General features: G+C 41.7%; 1 protein-coding gene across 1 annotated transcript; it reads left to right on the top strand.

The window, feature by feature from the left end:
- Nucleotides 1-2,530: 2,530 nt before the first annotated feature.
- PIGA (phosphatidylinositol glycan anchor biosynthesis class A) lies at nucleotides 2,531-16,344 on the top strand. The gene is made up of 6 exons (XM_049704453.1): nucleotides 2,531-2,589; nucleotides 4,525-5,304; nucleotides 9,744-9,876; nucleotides 10,634-10,766; nucleotides 10,924-11,130; nucleotides 13,995-16,344. The coding sequence occupies exons 2-6, from the start codon at nucleotides 4,587-4,589 to the stop codon at nucleotides 14,259-14,261; spliced, it is 1,458 nt and encodes a 485-aa protein (XP_049560410.1). The 5' UTR covers nucleotides 2,531-2,589; nucleotides 4,525-4,586; the 3' UTR covers nucleotides 14,262-16,344.
- The last annotated feature ends 867 nt before the right edge of the window (nucleotides 16,345-17,211 follow it).

Here is a 17,211-nt window from a genome sequence, read left to right as displayed (position 1 = left end):
TCTTCACAGCATAGCCACTGGCTTTCAAGAGGAGAGCTTCCAACAGGACATGCCTCAGTGCATAAGCACATATTAAGCTTCTGCTGTATCTCATTTACTGATGTCCCATTGGCCAAGTGAGTCACGTGGCCAAGCCTAGAGTTGATGTGGGAAGGGATTAGACAACGGTGTGAACATAGGAAAATGGTTCATTGAAGGCCACCATGTAACAGTCTCCCACAGGGTTGGTTCCTGTCTCTAGCCACACATGGAGACCTTTTAGTCTCTATTGTTTTACAAGAGCTGAACCCTCGTCAGTGTCTTCCTGCTTCCACATACAGAGTACAGGACCTGTGTGGCTTGGTTCTGATCACCGTTTTGCACTTTGGTTCTGTTTCTGATACATGGAAATATTTAGGATCTTAATCACAGCTATAACATGAATTTTCTCATTTATGTCTCTTGTTTTTCTTTTTGAAGCACAATGAGAAGAGAGGAATCTCAAAATATTAAATGAAAATGTCATCTTGGCTGGAAGTCTGGCTCAGCATCAAATCCATTTTCCATAGTAAGATCCTCTATCAGTTTTCTCCAACCTTCCCTGGAAATACCGCCCTTCTCCTATCTGAACCCTTCCCCTTCTCTCCCGCTGTGAAATTGCACAACAGCATTCACTGGACAGTCAGCATGTGTCTCTGTACCCCGGTCACGTTGTTCTTGGAATAATCTTGCTCCCAGCAGTTGCATGAGCACTCTTTACTTCCAGGAGCTAAATGCTGGCAGCCAGAAATACTCTTTCCCTCTGAACTCCCAGTATTTTTCTTGTATTTCTTTTGTGACATTTATCGCTTCCTACCTTTTATCATAGATATTTACATATGCCTTAACTTTGCCTTGTTTCCTTGCTGGTAAAGCTCATGCCAGTTTTCCCCTGCCTTGTGCCTTGTATATATATAGATAGTGGGTTCTCCATACAAATTCATTGCCTTCCCACTCCAAAATTATCCAAGAGCTAATTTACGTATGAATTTGCAAAGAGTTGAATTTCAAGGGAAGGTGATATCTAGTTTTATTTTATTTTATTATTATTATTTTTTTGGTGGTACATGGGCCTCTCACTGTTGTGGCCTCTCCCGTTGCGGAGCACAGGCATTAATACAGCTAAAACGTATTCAGTGTCTAGTACCAGGAACAGACCCTGCTTCTGCTTACTCCCTGGCTGGGAAGGCAGACATTTAACAAGCAAATACAAATGCCAATTTTCAGAAAGCAGTCCATGTGAGATCCCAAGAAAACACAAGTCTCCAAGGATCAGGTTGAGGAAGAAGGCGGGGGAGGGGGTGTGAGGGGGAACAGGCAAACAAATTGAATATCACCTGATAAATGCTATACCAGCATATGGCCAAAGTGCTGTCAAAATACAAAAGAGGGAGGATTTAATTCTCTCTGGAAGTTTGGGTAGGGCATCAGAAAGGAGCCGAAATCTTCAGGGATGAACAGGCTTTCTACAGGCTTAAGATGGGTGCTGGCAACGATGGTGGTGATGGCGCTCAGGAAGGCATTTGCTCGGCTGGGGAACCCTGTGTACCCACTGTGAGGGCTGGATGACCATCAGACCACTTCCAGTGATTCATTAGCCTCTTGGCCAAGCACCACCATAGCCAGCTGAAGCAGTTTGAATGGGAGTTGATATTTCAGGTCAGACCTCAGGTTTTTTTCCTCCAGAGTGGAGGGTTGCCAGGTAGAATGAAACGTGCCCAGTTAAATCTGAATTTCAGATAAACAACGAATATTTTTTTAGTAAAGACCCCAATATTTGGGACACACATATTAAAAAATATTTATTTGAAATTCAAATTACTAAAAACTTTGACTTGACTTTTTATTTGTGTATTTTATTTACTACATCAAGCAATCCTACCAGAATGGTAAGAAACTGGCAGGTCTGCTGTGGCACAGATAATAAATAACAAACAAAACCCCACCATGACCCCAGCTTTCTGTAGCCTTCCCAGCCAAAAGTCTCTCCAATTGGAAGCCAGAGAACAAGCTTCCAGAAAAGAGACGCTGTACCTAGACAACCAAGGCGCGAACCCACCCGACGGTCCGCAAGACCCGCGTTTAGAAGTGCGGTGCATCCTGGGAGTGAGTTTTCTAAGTTCGGATTCGCCTCCGAAGGCCACGGGACTACAACTCCCAGGAGCGCCAAAGAGTTGCTGCGAGGCACGCTGGGAGTACTGGTTTTACCCCGTCGAAGGGTCCCGGTGGGCTGCTTGTGTAACAAGAGCCCAAGGCCGATTTTTAGAGAATCTCAATAGTCAGAATTCATATAAAAGGTTAAACCGAGGATTAGTGCTTTCAATACAGAGAAAACAAGTCTTCCGGAACATAGTGGCAACTGTGCAGGCGCCCGCTGACGTTACACCCCGCGCTGAAGGGTGGGGACTGAGCGTCACTCCTGCATGTGACCCCAGCGCCTCTTTGTGATTGGCTGTTCCGGGGGCGCGGCGCTCGGGCGCGGACGCCCCTGATTGGTGCTTCGGGGCAGCGGGGCGGGACTCCGGCTGCAGCCGCGGGAGGTCCGGACACTGGCGGCCATGGGACTCGCTGGTAAGTGCGTGTCTGAGCTTCCCGCGCCGGTACTCCTTGCCGCTTCCAGATGGGACTGAGCTGCCCTCAGGGGAGCGTGGCCGATGATGCAGGGGGCGAAGCCGAGCCGGCTTGAGGGTCGGAGGTCGGGGTCGAGGGTCTCCGGAGTCGAGTGGGGCTGAGGGAGCGCTGGGGCCGCCGAGCTGTAGCCGGTTCCGCGTCGGCTAAGGCGGGCGGGGCGAACGGCTCTGGGACTCCCGGCCTCGACCTCCTGCTCGCTCTTTGGCCGTTTTCCTCCCTTTGGGCCTGGCGAGACCCCGCCTGACTGCGCCGGGGTCGCTGACTGAGCGGGGTCATCCCTTCCTTGGCCCTGGCGCTCCCCAGGGACCCCTCAGCGAGTGAAGCTGGAACGGCGCTCGGCGGGTGGGTGGAAGCACCGTCCTTTTGACCCCAAGCCCCCGCCGGGTCACCCTAAGGCTTCTCTGGAGTCTCTGCTGATAATAACTGTCTAGGAACTTGTTGACCGTGGACTTTACGGCCGTCTCGCATTTGCCGCTCAAGTGGCTGGGTGGGGACCTTGGACCGATCGCTCAACTTGTCTGGTTTCTCATTCGTAAAATGAGAGAGGTATTCACTAGATCTCCAAGCCTTTCTTCAACTTTAAAATTTTAAGATTCTGTGATTGTGCCCTTATGAAAGTGTTAGGCGTGATAACCGTGATAGGCACATTTCTCACAGAACATTGCAGGCTAATGACAGAACATTAAATGATTTCATTTGGTGCTTTACTCACTGTTTTCGTTACCATTCATCTTTTAAAATTGAATGGAACTGGCAATTCGGGTTTAGGTGACAAACCACAGTAAGAAAATGTTCGTGAAGCCACTTAAAAGTACAGACTTGAAGAATCTTATGATTTGGTAATATTGAATTGTAGTTAGCAAATTCAGCTCAACAAACAGTCATTGAGTATTTCTGAGACAATATTTAAAATAAACATGACTTTGTTGGAGAGAATAGACTTTGCACAAGCTGTTACTTTGCATTTTCTGAGTTTGCGGTGACATCAGAAACTCAGACCTTTAGGATGGCTTCCCATTGTATAGTTGAGTTTCTGGAGGCATGGAAATCTCATTTGTAAAGCTGAGAAGGAGTTTCACTCACTTTCCAAGATTCTCTTTAGCTTTAAATGTCTAAGAATCTGTAATCATACTGAATATTGAGTTGATGATTTTTGCGCTGATGATCTCGGGGACCCCTGAGCTGAACATTTCCTACTTTAGAGGTATAAAATGGCCCCAGATCCAGCCCGTCTCTAGTTTAGTTTTTATCTTTCGATTCCAAACTGAAGGGAGGGATACTCATGGAGGGAAGATATACATAACTGAAAGTTTAAGAAAATGAGGGGAATGGTTTGATTATCACCATTGTTGAACAGGGAAGGAGAAAATAAGGTGTGTGGCATGTGCTACAGGTGACACTTTAAAAAGCTGCTCTCAAAAGACAGTTCTAACTCCAGGTATATTTTAGTGTAAACCACAGACTTAATGCTAGCGAACTTGATGAGATTCATTGAGTCAATGGCTAAGCTCTAAAGTGGGGTTAGCAAACCTTTTCTGTCAAGATCCATATGTTTTATTATGTGAATGAACTGGTTTGTTAACCTGGCAAAGTATTTTATACTTTGGTGTAACAAACATTGTTTAAGATTATGTGTAACAGTATTTTTAGAGCAAAATTAAGATATAAGGACATGCAGAGTCTAGTTTTGTTGTATGACACACAGTAAGTACTAAGCAAGTAAATGCTGTCAAATGCATGAATTCATCATACGCTTTGTTTTATTTCTAGGGGAAAAGCTAACAGATTAACATTAAAAGAATATTTATGTCTGGATTTGGAGTGTGGAATGTATTTTGTCTCTGAGCTTAGATCCTTGTTTACTCTCTCTTTCAGGTACTAGAGGACACATATCTTAACTGGGTTGCTCTAAGGACTAATGCCTAAACCATCTCAGCATGGCCTGTAGAGGAGGAGGTGGGCATGGCCAGCGTCCCTCAGCTTCACTCTCCCATGTCAGCCCTGGACGTCTTTCCACGTGTAGAACCTGTACCCATAATATATGCATGGTGTCGGACTTTTTCTACCCAAATATGGGAGGCGTGGAAGGCCACATTTACCAGCTCTCTCAGTGCCTGATTGAAAGAGGGCACAAGGTCATAATTGTCACCCATGCTTATGGAAATCGCAAAGGCATCCGTTACCTCACTAATGGCCTCAAAGTCTATTACTTGCCTCTGAAAGTCATGTACAACCAATCTACAGCCACGACCCTCTTTCACAGTCTGCCATTGCTCAGGTACATATTTGTTCGGGAGAGAGTCACGATAATCCATTCACATAGTTCCTTTTCTGCCATGGCCCATGATGCCCTCTTCCACGCCAAGACAATGGGCCTCCAGACAGTCTTCACGGACCATTCCCTTTTTGGATTTGCTGATGTCAGCTCGGTGCTTACAAACAAGCTTCTAACTGTGTCTCTTTGTGACACAAACCACATAATTTGTGTCTCTTACACTAGTAAGGAAAACACTGTGCTAAGAGCAGCACTGAATCCTGAAATAGTGTCCGTCATTCCTAATGCTGTAGATCCTACTGACTTCACTCCAGACCCATTTAGGAGGCATGATAGTGTAATAACTGTTGTTGTTGTCAGCAGACTTGTTTACAGAAAAGGTAATGAAATGATAGCTACAAATGCACTGCACAGCCTTTCTTTCCTTGTAGAAAGCTGTTGAATATTTGTGTTATAATGACTGTTGGGCTTTTTGTTTTGTTTTATGGTTTCATAACAACTTCTGCGTTAAATACAGCAAAGAAGGGTCTAATAATGTTTTATACATCTTAAAGGAGAAATTTCTGGAACAGTGGTAAATGCTATCCGCAGCCCCAGCCCCCCCCCCCACCCCCCCGATGTTTTCATAGTTATTTAAAAGGAAAAACAATAACCTGATGTTGTTTAATAGGTCAGGTCTTTTAAAAATTTCTGTACACATGCAGTAGCAAGTACAGGGCCCAGACCATCACATAACCCTTTCTTTTCATTGCAGATATTTTGAAAACTAAGAAAATCGCAAGGGTGAAAACTAAAATCAGCTGTAACTGTATTATTCAGGGATGACCCTAATGAACGTTTGATTTATAGCTTTCCTGTCGTTTTTATGCATACACTCAAAGTCAGTGAGCTTGTTCTGCACGTTACTGTTTTGTAGCTTGCTTATTTCCTTTAATCGTAGATAAGACGTTAATAATGAATTGGCACGTAAGTGCTAAAGGGGGGTCAGATAGCCCAGAGTCTGATCCTGGCTCCATCCTCCTGTGTGATCGAAGACAAGCTACTTGACATCTCCGAGTCTCAATTTTTTTCTATTGTGTGATTTGGGCAACATTGGTAATCTTGTGAGGTTCAGTGATGGTTCCTGTACAGTACTTAGCCCAATTTGTACTCGGTATGTGTCTGCTGTGCACAAGGAGGATTGTTTTGCTGCCTCTGCAGCACTTTATGGATGCCACAGTAGAATTTGTAGAGCCTTGCTGACTAAAAGTCTGAAGCAGTCCAGTTATTCAAAACATAAATGGTTTTCTGGATGGTATTTGAAAACCTGTCCAGCAATCAAAATTGTCACTAAAAGTGGGGAATTGTTAAAAAGGTAATATGTAAACGCCCCCCTTTAAAATATTTTAATTTACTCAAAATATTATTACCATGCACTGAATCACCAATAATTTGGTTTAGGCCTGCAGGCTTAAGAGTACTGGTCCACTGATTTGAGCTGCATCTTCCTTCTTGCACAGTCACCTTTAAAAAGTATAACTTACAGTTGCCAGTTTGGGTCTCTTAAATGTGGTGAGAACCTAAAGGCACATGAAGTCATGTACTTCTGGATTTTTCATTTGTTTTTGACCTTATACAGTGGTTCAGGATACCCCTAATCTGACAAGGTTTTTTTTTTACTGTGTCTTTATTGAATTTTTCAAACCGTTCAGCTTAGTTCCACAGAAACTCATTTTGTCCATTTTTGTGCTATTTAAATACTGTAACAAATATAATAAAATAGGCATCAGACAGATTTGTGGACAAATGCAGCTGATTCTTGGTAAGCATGAAGCTCAGCGGTGGGATCAGAAGTGTCCCAGTGTACTAGGGAGTGGCCTAAAATCCAGATGTGGGCCTTGGCCACGATGTTTTACCTTTGGAATGGAGAGCCTTGGTCCATGCAGTGATCCACTAAGCGGAGGTTGGTGAGAAAACTTCTACTGAACTGCGTTTTTGGGGGTGAAGGCAATGAAATGCTTCCATTCCTTACTTGAAGAAGATGTGAATGGAGCAGCATTCTGTGTTCTGAAGCCCTCTTGGGATATTGGTAATGTGTTTGTTGTAACTTAAGAAATGTGCCTATTTTGTTTTTTCACCAAATAATATACCTTTGTGAGACAGCTAGCTGAGAAAGCATATGATGCGTGCATGGTCAAGGATCAGAGCAAAATTAACTTACCTGTTCAAAGATTGAACCTCTACCTTTACTTCACTAACTATGGTATTTTAACCAGCTGAGCTAACCACCAAAGAGTGAAGGGACAGCCTTTCCTGTTCTCAGTTCAGTCATTTAACAAATATTTATCAAACCCTTTCCGTATGTCAGGCACTGTGCAAAAAGTAACATCCCGAGAAGGAATGGCCACATCTGTAGTTCAAACGTGAGTAGTTGTGTTAATGGTCCATTAATTATTAATAAATTAATTTCTTCAGGAGGTGTTCATTTGGACCAGATATCAAAGGCCACTGGAACATATTAAGTAAGAGAGAATAAATCAGAAGTCCTATTACCCAGGATCCCTGGCCTCTTCCCTCTTCCATTGAGCCTGTTTTGCTCTCAGGCAGGGTTTAGCAGTGCTCACGTGCATGTGCAGACATGCCCCACTTCTGCTCTAGTGCTAATGATGACTTACATTTATATTCTGCAGTTGATAAAGCCTGTACATGATACAGTACCTAACTTGACCCTCCCAGCAACTGTAGGGTAGATGTTATCTGCATGTAACAGACAAAGAAACTGAGTCTCAGAGGGGGTAAGTAACTCACCCAGGTTACACAGTAAGTAACAGAGATGACAAGCCTGAGTTGAGCTCTTCTGCAGTTAAGGTCTCCTGTTCCCTCCACCCTCAGCCCAGCCACCATTATCCTAGGTATAGATTCAGAAGATTCTATTAGACTGTGCTTTAGAAGCACTTCAGATCAGAGCTTTTCTTGTCCATTTTGTGAGAATATGGCAATTGAAAATCCTTTGGTATGTTTCATTGTGTTGGACGCTTGCTAGAGGCACGAGAACATTTCTTATTATGGGGAAAAAACCTTTATTCTTAGAATAATAATATAGATCGTTGATAATATTAATCGTTTCCGTTTCTTTTAAAGTACTTGTCAGAATTAAACAACAATGCATTTAAAGCCCACCGCCTGGTATAGTAAGCCCTCAGTAATTGTAGCTATTGTTACTAATTATGATTATTGCTCTAGATGTGGGGTTTTGGGCTTTTTTCATTTAAAGAATGGATTCTTAACCTTTGTATTAGAAGGGAGAGAGGGCAAGGAGGGAGGGGAAGGAAACAATTATACGAGGTAACTTGTTAAAAGTCATTAAGACACCTTCTGGTTTATCTAAAAATCCAGTTGATGGACTTGGTAATAAACTTGAAACAAAGATAGGTAAGATTTTAATGAGAAGCTTTCATAATTCAGAAAAGCCACATGTGGGGCTTCCCTGGTGGTGCAGTGCTTGAGAATTCGCCTGCCGGTGCAGGGGACGTGGGTTCGTGCCCCGGTCCGGGAAGATCCCACATGCCTCGGAGCGGCTAGGCCCGTGAGCCATGGCTGCTGAGCCTGCGCGTCTGGAGCCTGTGCTCAGCAACGGGAGAGGCCACAACAGTGAGAGGCCCGCGTACCGCAAAAACAATAACAAAAAAAAGCTACATGTGAATTTATGTTTGCTAATGCAGTCATATTTTGAAAATACTAGCAGAGTTTACGTAATAAATCCTACTTGGAATTATTTAATAAAAATGACCCTATATATATTATTTCTCCTACCATCTTTTTAATAATTGATCTGCCTGTATTTGGGAAGATTGATAGAAGTGCAGTTCTTGTGTATGTATGTGTATGCATTTCTTTAACTGGCTTATTTTACATTTACTTTTGAATGTGTATGATTTGTACTTGTTAATGAGCTAAATTCTTAAACATCAACACTACTGTCACTTTGGATTGCTACTTTCAGACTAGTAGGGCATGATTTATTTTGCTGCTTTATATTACCTAAGGTTGTATAAACATAAGAAAGTTTCATTAAAAAGAAAAAAAAGGACCAAGATGCACCCTTTTGTTCTGCAGACTGTAATGATCTGGCAGTGGAAGTCCTGCCACCTTCATTCACTGTCATTCGGGGGAAGTGGGCTGTAGCAGATTTGGATGGACTCTTACAAATTTTGCTAATACCCTAGTGTTCGCTGCAAAGTCCTCTGTACAAACTGCATTCTCAACACAATGGAGGCAGCAGTCATATTTTGCTCCTTAGCCCTTTCCTATAGTAGGAAGTAGAATCATAACGCTGGTAGAATTTTGTAGGTGAAAGAGACCTTGGACTTCAGGTACGTCGGTCTGTTCATTTTCTCTTATCAGGAAAGTCCCATTATCAGAGTTTGCTCATAAAAAGGCTGGGTCAAGACCCAGATCTCCAGTCAGCTCTCCTGCTCTGCAGAAAGTTTTAACTGAAATGTAAGCTACCTCAAATGCCATTTTTTAGCAGTAGGTGTGTAAACACAGGTGAATAACCTACAACACAATGTTGAAACGGAACAGAATAGTCCACGAACTGGGTGTGTGGAAGGTACCCATGGGTGTCAGTGTATATATCCTCAAGAACTCTTGGGGGACCCCTGGCAGTTTGAACGATTCCACCATTCCAGGAAAGGTTTGAGAGAATTTGTTTCTCTCCTTAAGTAAGGGAGGCATAGCTAATATTACTTTTCAAAGTGAGTGGATTCTCAGAAGTTCTGATAAAATTTTTTTTAAGGTTAATTATTGATAACTCAAACATTCAACTTGATGTTTTCAGGGACCGATTTGCTTAGTGGTATAATACCTGAACTCTGTCAGAAATATCCCAATTTAAATTTCATAATTGGAGGAGAGGGACCAAAGAGAGTCATTTTGGAAGAAGTACGGGAAAGATACCAGCTCCATGACAGGTATTGATGGATTCCATATTGTCTTGGGTGAGAAAATATCAGTTACCTAAAATTGGTTTTGGCTACATGCCTGCATTAAGTGGGCTGCTTCTCCTACATGTACTTGACATAAAAATGTAATGCAAGGCCTATTTAAGAAAAATTATATAAAATGGGGAACCCTAGTTAAGGAATTCATAATTTTATTTTTTCTGTTAGCCCAACATTATTTGACTTTAGGGGGCCCTGGTTGGGGCACCCGAGAATGCACCAAAAAACAGCTATTTGATTGGAAATGTTTGCAGATTCTCAAGCCATACTGAGTTGTGATTTAAATAGCACGGCCCAAATCATGTAAATTGCTCTGCATGTACAGATTCGAACATTTCTCTTCCTCGGTAACTTAGTTAACATGTGAGCTGTGTGCATGTGAAGCATCAATTTAAAAGGAACATTTTCCTGTTTAGAAACGACACTTTAACATTTACTCATCAAAGTGTATTAACATTTTCATTGAATGCAGACTGATTTTGGAGAAGATGAAATTTGATCTGTGTGACAAAAGTTAGAAATATGGTAGCTGTACAAGCTTTAACCAAACAGCTTTATATGACTTCCTTTTAGATCAGAGTTGGGTGATATTAATCTTTTGAGATGGAAAACATTAGAAGCAGTAAGATTCTAAGTATAATATGAGTAGCACACTTGGCTTATAAATGGTATTTCTTTTGTAGCATGATTTTTACTCCCCTCTTTTTTCTCTCGTTTCAAAAATCAGAGTGCGTCTCTTGGGAGCCTTAGAACACAAAGATGTCAGAAATGTCTTAGTTCAAGGACATATCTTTCTTAATACTTCCCTTACTGAAGCATTCTGCATGGCAATTGTGGAAGCAGCCAGTTGTGGTTTACAGGTAAAAAGCTTTGAGGGCTTATTACACTGTTGGGGTCTCTGTATTTGTATTTTGAAAAATAATCAGATGCAGTCTGTAATATTTTTTTAAATTGGTATTGTTTATTTTCCTGAGAGATGAATTATGGAGGATCACATGTTCTTTTTTCCTTTTTAAGGTTGTAAGTACCAGGGTTGGTGGAATTCCTGAAGTACTTCCAGAAAATCTTATCATTTTATGTGAGCCTTCTGTAAAATCTTTGTGTGAGGGATTGGAAAAAGCTGTTTCCCAACTGAAGTCAGGAGCATTGCCGCCTCCAGAAAATATCCACAACATCGTAAAGACTTTCTACACCTGGAGGAATGTTGCGGAGAGAACTGAAAAAGTATGTCACATGCTAAGAGAAGGGTATTTGAAGATTGTGTCTTGAATTCTTACTTGATGTTTCACATACACACTTGCTGCTTTTATATAGGTTTGCCATTTCTGCTCTATTGCTTAAGTTTATGAAGTCTCTTCCAAGTGAAAAGAAGTGAATTCTGTATTACTTCTGGTATATGTTAGGCTAAGTTTCTAGTCAAATCATTGCATTTGACATCTGAAAATAGCAGTAATGCAGTATCTAGACCTTTCATTAAACTGGGCATGCAGGAGTTACAAAATTTTCTAGAAGTCACAACAATTAGAGGCAAAACTAATATTAAGATCTACTCTTAGACATTTTCTTGAGGCTCTTTATAATTCTAAAGCATATAAGTCTATTAGAAAATATACGGTTTTGCTTAGCCCGATTGTGGCAACTTATAAGTTACAAATAGTTAATCCAGGCTACTTCCTAAAACTCCCGTGTCACTTTTGCTAGCTGCTGTGATTTTTCTACAGGAGAGGGATTTTTGCATCTTTGGGCTGATTGAGAACATAGTAAGTTAGAATTCAAAAAGCACGTGACAAATGTTGGCAATAGGATCACAAATAAAAAGCAGCAGTAGAAAATTGGTAAAAGGACAGGTGCAGGAAATAGGTTAATGCCCTTAGGTGGGAGAGTACAGTTGTAGGAAATGCTTCCTTATTTCGAGGTCAGGACTTCATTTATTCTACTCAGTTGTGCCCTTTGTTTAAGTACCTCTCATGACTTCGTCTACCTCCTGCCTCTTATTATCACATAGCAAGCTGGATGGAAACGCTGTGCTTCTTAGAAATTGTGACCCAGAAAGACAGTTGGGAGCGTGGAGAAGGTAGTGCTTTATACTCTCCTTGTGTTCAGTGGAGCAACTAGTTTCTAGCCCAAAGTAGAGAGCAAGATGGAGCCGAGTAAGCAGAAAGGCTTTCTTGCTTGGTTTAAATTGTAAATTCCCCTACGTAAGGTGAGCCCCGATTTGAATGGAAATGCAACAAAACTCTTTTTATCTCTAAAAATCGTCATACACAGTTTGCATTGAAACATGAGAAGTTTCAACTAACAAACAGTTTTGACTGAAATAGCTCTGAGATAGCCACTTTCTAGAAGTTTTGCAGTCGCGCCACCCGTATGAATTAAGTACATTTCCTTGTTTTCCTTTGGAAGTTGGGGTGCAGCACTGATTACCTGCTGGGAGCGCGTGGCAGAATCGCCCCGGGAGCCTTTTCGGGCTCTGTCCGGTTCATCTTCCTGTGCCCACTGCTGGATTCTAAAGTGACCCTTTAGGAGCAGAGGGGATATGGGAATGGTGGGCAGGGATATTTGGTTAGGCAGGTTTTTTCAGTGAAACCCACCCTGATTGAGGACCACATCTCTGTAATTGTGCCTTTACCTTCTTGATCAATGTCGTGTAAATCTCAGAAGTTTGCACTGTTGTACATAATAAGTTTGGGGCAGAGAACTACGGTGACAGTTTGTCAGCTTGTGTTAAAGGAGTGCATTAGGGTTTTTTTAAAAACCATGAATTTTCTTTTATTTAGGCTTAAAGTAACAGTAGGACATCTGTATTGTTTTCAGTTTTACAGCCTGGCAGTTTACAGTACACATTCCGAAAAAGACGTTAATCCTTGTCCCTAATGGATTGTCCTCCCTGTCATTCTCTCCCTAGTAGCAAATTGTTATTTTGTCACTTGAGATCATGAATTAACTGACTTAGAAATAAAGGTGGACGCACGGGTGAGTTTGTAGTTGCTCTTTTAATTCTACCTGTTCCACACAGGATGTTTGATCCCTTTCAACTCCTTAGTTTAACTGCTATTTAGAAAAATTGATCAAGAAATTAAATCAGCATTCATGCTGGAAACATACTTTTTCATGTATAATTCGCCAGTCTCAGCATACCGCTCGATATAATTCTGACTACAGTGTATTCCCAATGTCCTCGGGGTAGAGGAGCTAGATGAAAACAGCCCGTACCTTTCAGAGGCCGTTGACCTTTAGAACTTGCTCTGCACGTCAGAACTTTCTTGAGTTCAAAAGGAGATGGTTTACAGGTCTGATAACGTGAGCGTGACCACAGGTAATGCCCAAATGCAGTTAAAAAACGTGAATGCCGGCCCATTTTATGAGTTTGAAATAAGTATATTCAAGGACCTTTGTTTTTTTCTTTAATATTTCAGAGTTTAGTGCTTAGCAATACTTTAAAAAAGCAAGCCACCTACTACCAATGCTCAGCAATAAACTTTATTTTGTTTGCCACTGTTTGACCTATACTATCTACCAAAATTTCCCCCATCTCTTTCTGCTCCTTTTACTTGGAATCCGTGAAATGTCTCTGTATAATCTCCCCGTTTGTGCTCAGCAACACGGCGTCACTTGGGTGTGGAAAGAGGAGCCTCTCTGTACCCAGAAGCACACTAGATTGTTAACTCTCTGATGGTAGTTGAGTCAAGGAATCTTAAAGGGCCAGTCCTTCCTCCTGCTTGGGGAGTCACTGCTGAAGTAAATATGGCCTCGACAGGTGGCCCGCAAAGCCGCTCCAGCGTCTCAAGACTTTGGAATTCTCATAGTTGGTTAAATATTGATGGGGATCCCCTAGGGGACGGGAGCCGTGGTAGATTCATCTTTGTACCACACGGTATACATACCCCAGTGTTTCATCCAGAATAGGCACTCCATAAGTGTTGTCTCAAATGGCAATACGTAGTGTAATCAGTTTCATTCGTCACATCATTTCTGTAACAACAGTGAAATGTACACGCCTTCTGTTGACATCTCTAAAGCACTCCTGGTCTGTGCAGGTCGTTGTTTATTGTGGCTCACGGTGCTCATTCTCGGCTCTCTCCCGCCAGGTGTACGACCAAGTGGCAGGAGAGGCTGTGTTATCGATGGACAAACGACTGGACAGACTCATCTCTCAGTGTGGCCCCTTGACAGGCTGCATTTTTGCTTTGTTGGCTGTATTCAGCTTTTTCTTCCTCATTTTCCTGAGATGGGTGACTCCGGATTCTATCATCGATGTTGCAGTAGATGCCACAGGGCCAAAGGGTGCCTGGACTCATCAGTATCCTTACAGGAAAAAGGTGGACGAGAACAACGAGGTATCTAAAACCAGGTAGAAGAAAGCCTGGATTGTGAGATTTGAAACACTTGTAATAGTTCTATTAAGACTATTGAAAATAACCTTGCTTTTTTTCTTTTTAAAGTTAATAGTAAGTTATGCTACCTCTTTATCATTCCGTGTTTTATTTTGAGGAAAGATAAACACTTATGCAATTCCTGAGTGTAGAAACTCCTTGCACTTATTTAAAATTTAGGAGAGAACATTGAAGCCACTCAGGTATGCAATTTTTCAGACTACTGAAGTCCCTCTAGCAGAGATGTTTTAACGTTATATTTTGGGAGCTTTGGGTGCTGAAGGGCCAAACGTTTTCTGGGCATTTTTTGGCCAATTTTAAATGTTCTACCATTAATTAGACATTCACCAGATGTTTACAAGTTTTCTTTAGGGAAGTACAACAACTCTGTGAACTGTTTTAAGTTGTGTTCATACTACATTTATTAGACACTTAAGTCGTGTTCTTAAACTTTTATTGGGTATGCTCAGTAAGTGTTCCATATGATCAGCAGGTTTCTTGAGTAAAATGGGCTGTCAGCGACCAGCATGTTTTAAGCACCTACCAGGCATAGAACGTTGAACTAGATGCTTCCTGCGGTAAGGACCGGGGGTGGGGGGGTGGGGGGGTGCATTCGCTCTTTGTTGATCAGTCGGATGGCTCACTTCGTCATAGTCAGGTTTGACATGAAGTGCTAAGATATCCGCCATGCCGAAAATGCTCATGCTTTTAATGCCGGGAAAAAATCGCCGGCGTACTCTCAGTTCTTCTTTAATCCTGTTGGATGCATTCTCCTAGGTCGAGCCTTCATCTTCGCTTGTGTGTATGAAAATACTTTTTGCTTTTTAAATACTAGGGACCGATACCACTGTTGATGATAGTGCAGAGAAACCCTCCACATCTCGCAGTGCATAATTGAGTCCTGTCAATGCCTTCTTGTTTTCCGAGCGCAGTGTACGAGGTGTGCCATCTCAAAATCAGCTGCTACCCTGTCCCTTTGATAGAAGTCACTTCCCTTCACTTGTGGCCTAGCTGATGCCTGATAAGTATTGTCAGTGTGCAGAAGTCTTGACCCCAGAATGTTTTGTTTATAGCCAATTGAGTCTGAAAATTTTAGGAACACAGTCTCTTTGTGGATGGATGTTGTTAACTGTAATCGTTGTGGCCCATAGCCATGGGTTTTTAAACCCCCAGTTATCCACATGGTGTGTCTTATTAATTCTTTGAACTCCTTAGAATAAGTTTTTGTGATTAAGGACCGTGAAGTCACAAGAATGAGGCACTGGGGGCGCGCTAGTTAGATGCTGGCAGTATTGCGATTCTGTACAGGATTTTTTTTTTTAATGACAACATTCACAGAACTTCTTTTGAAAAAGTATCTTAACATACCTACTAATTGGTTGCCACTGATACATAAGAAATATATTTGTGTTTTGTACTAAAACACAAATGCAAGAGTGCAGTTTTTAAAATCTAGAAGTTAGGGGTTCTTTTGTTAAAGAAAAACAGACTGACCCAAACCATTAAATCTTACTGGGATTTTTATGCGTAGAAACTGACTTATATAAATATGAAATAAACAGTGCCAATATTCATGATAAAGCAAGAAACTGTAACATTTGGTTTAATTTATTCTGTTCAGCAATTTTTAAAGGCATACTGCTGTTTTTTCTTGTATGTTATTTTTGTTTCTTAGCTTTTTTTTCAGAATTGTCTATTAAATTGCCATTTAGTTCAGATGGAAAATAAATAGGATTTAAAGTTCTTGCATGAAACATGTAATTTGCATATTTTCCTTTTTTTTTCCCCTTTAGCAAATGGAAGTAAATTTGCTTGTTCTAGTAAATCTTAATTTTCAGGCTTCCTGAATACCTAAATTGTAACTGTCATTGTTGCACTGGTCAATATGTGGAAACATATTGTTCTGCCCTGCTACTTACATTTATTTGAAAGTGAACTTGCAGTGATGAGGAATTTATGAAAAATATATTGTATTTCTTTGGATGTTCCAAAAAGTAGCACATGTAAAACTGATTTATGGAAACATGCTACATGTCCAAAAATAAAGACCAAAATGACATTTTGACATTTTTCTTGAGTTTGTCTTGTTTGAAGAACAGAATATTATTTACTAGTTGAGCAACACTGCCCCCAGCCCCTACCTCCCATGTTTTTTTTTTTCAGTGCAATTTGATGTTTTGCTTAGTCTGTTAGAAAAACAGGAAATATCCTTCAGTTGATGAATTACTCTGTCATCTTTTCTTTCTACAATATTCTCTCTTTTACTCATGGAATAGCAAGTTCAATTGTGCCTTTGTTTCCTAATCCAAACTCTTGTTTTTCAGTGCACTAGAGTTTTTCAGTGCACTGCGTGAGACAAATGAATACGTCTGTACAGTACTGTGCATGTGAGCTACATAATTATGCATTATATCTTGCAAGCTATTTTAAGAGAAATTGGAATTTTGACTTCATTTACAGAAGCCCAGTGTATGATCAGGCCCCCCAAGATGGCTGTTCTCACGCTCTCTGTACATCCCCTGCCGGACCAGTGCCTGCTTCACCTACACCCCACTCACATGACTGACCTTGCTACATTCCTGCCCCGACCTGAGCTAGTGATTATTCTAATCTTTAGATCAGAACATCTTCACCTGATAACTTATCAAAGGAGCCGTGAGGGGCGTGCCCCTCTGCTGGTTTCCCTGGTAACTGATGAGCCCACCTGACGTCAATTCCCCTATAACTGGTAAATCTGCCCCTTCCCTGGGTAGCGAAGACTCCTGCCATGTCCCGCCATCCTGCCAGCTGCTGTCTGCCGCACGCCGTGGGGTGTCGCTCCAGGACCTTGCTTCAAATGTGTAAGATCCCCCATCTATCAAACCACTGATATCTCTGTCGCTGACTGTAGACTCTTCGGTCTTGAGGCTGGGCAAGTATAGGGCTTGCAGGC

Source organism: Orcinus orca, chromosome X (assembly GCF_937001465.1).
Source record: "Orcinus orca chromosome X, mOrcOrc1.1, whole genome shotgun sequence".
NCBI classification, from domain to species: Eukaryota; Metazoa; Chordata; class Mammalia; order Artiodactyla; family Delphinidae; genus Orcinus; species Orcinus orca.
This window is presented reverse-complemented; position numbering and strand designations above follow the sequence as displayed.

What these genes read in the sequence shown, in the direction of transcription:
- PIGA (XM_049704453.1), top strand. Translation starts at nt 4,587, where the DNA reads ATGGCCTGTAGAGGAGGAGGTGGGCATGGCCAGCGTCCCTCAGCTTCA. An exon ending in AGATACCAGCTCCATGACAG is followed by an intron (nt 9,877 to 10,633) that starts GTATTGATGGAT and finishes TTCAAAAATCAG; the next exon opens with AGTGCGTCTCTTGGGAGCCT. An exon ending in TTGCGGAGAGAACTGAAAAA is followed by an intron (nt 11,131 to 13,994) that starts GTATGTCACATG and finishes CTCTCCCGCCAG; the next exon opens with GTGTACGACCAAGTGGCAGG.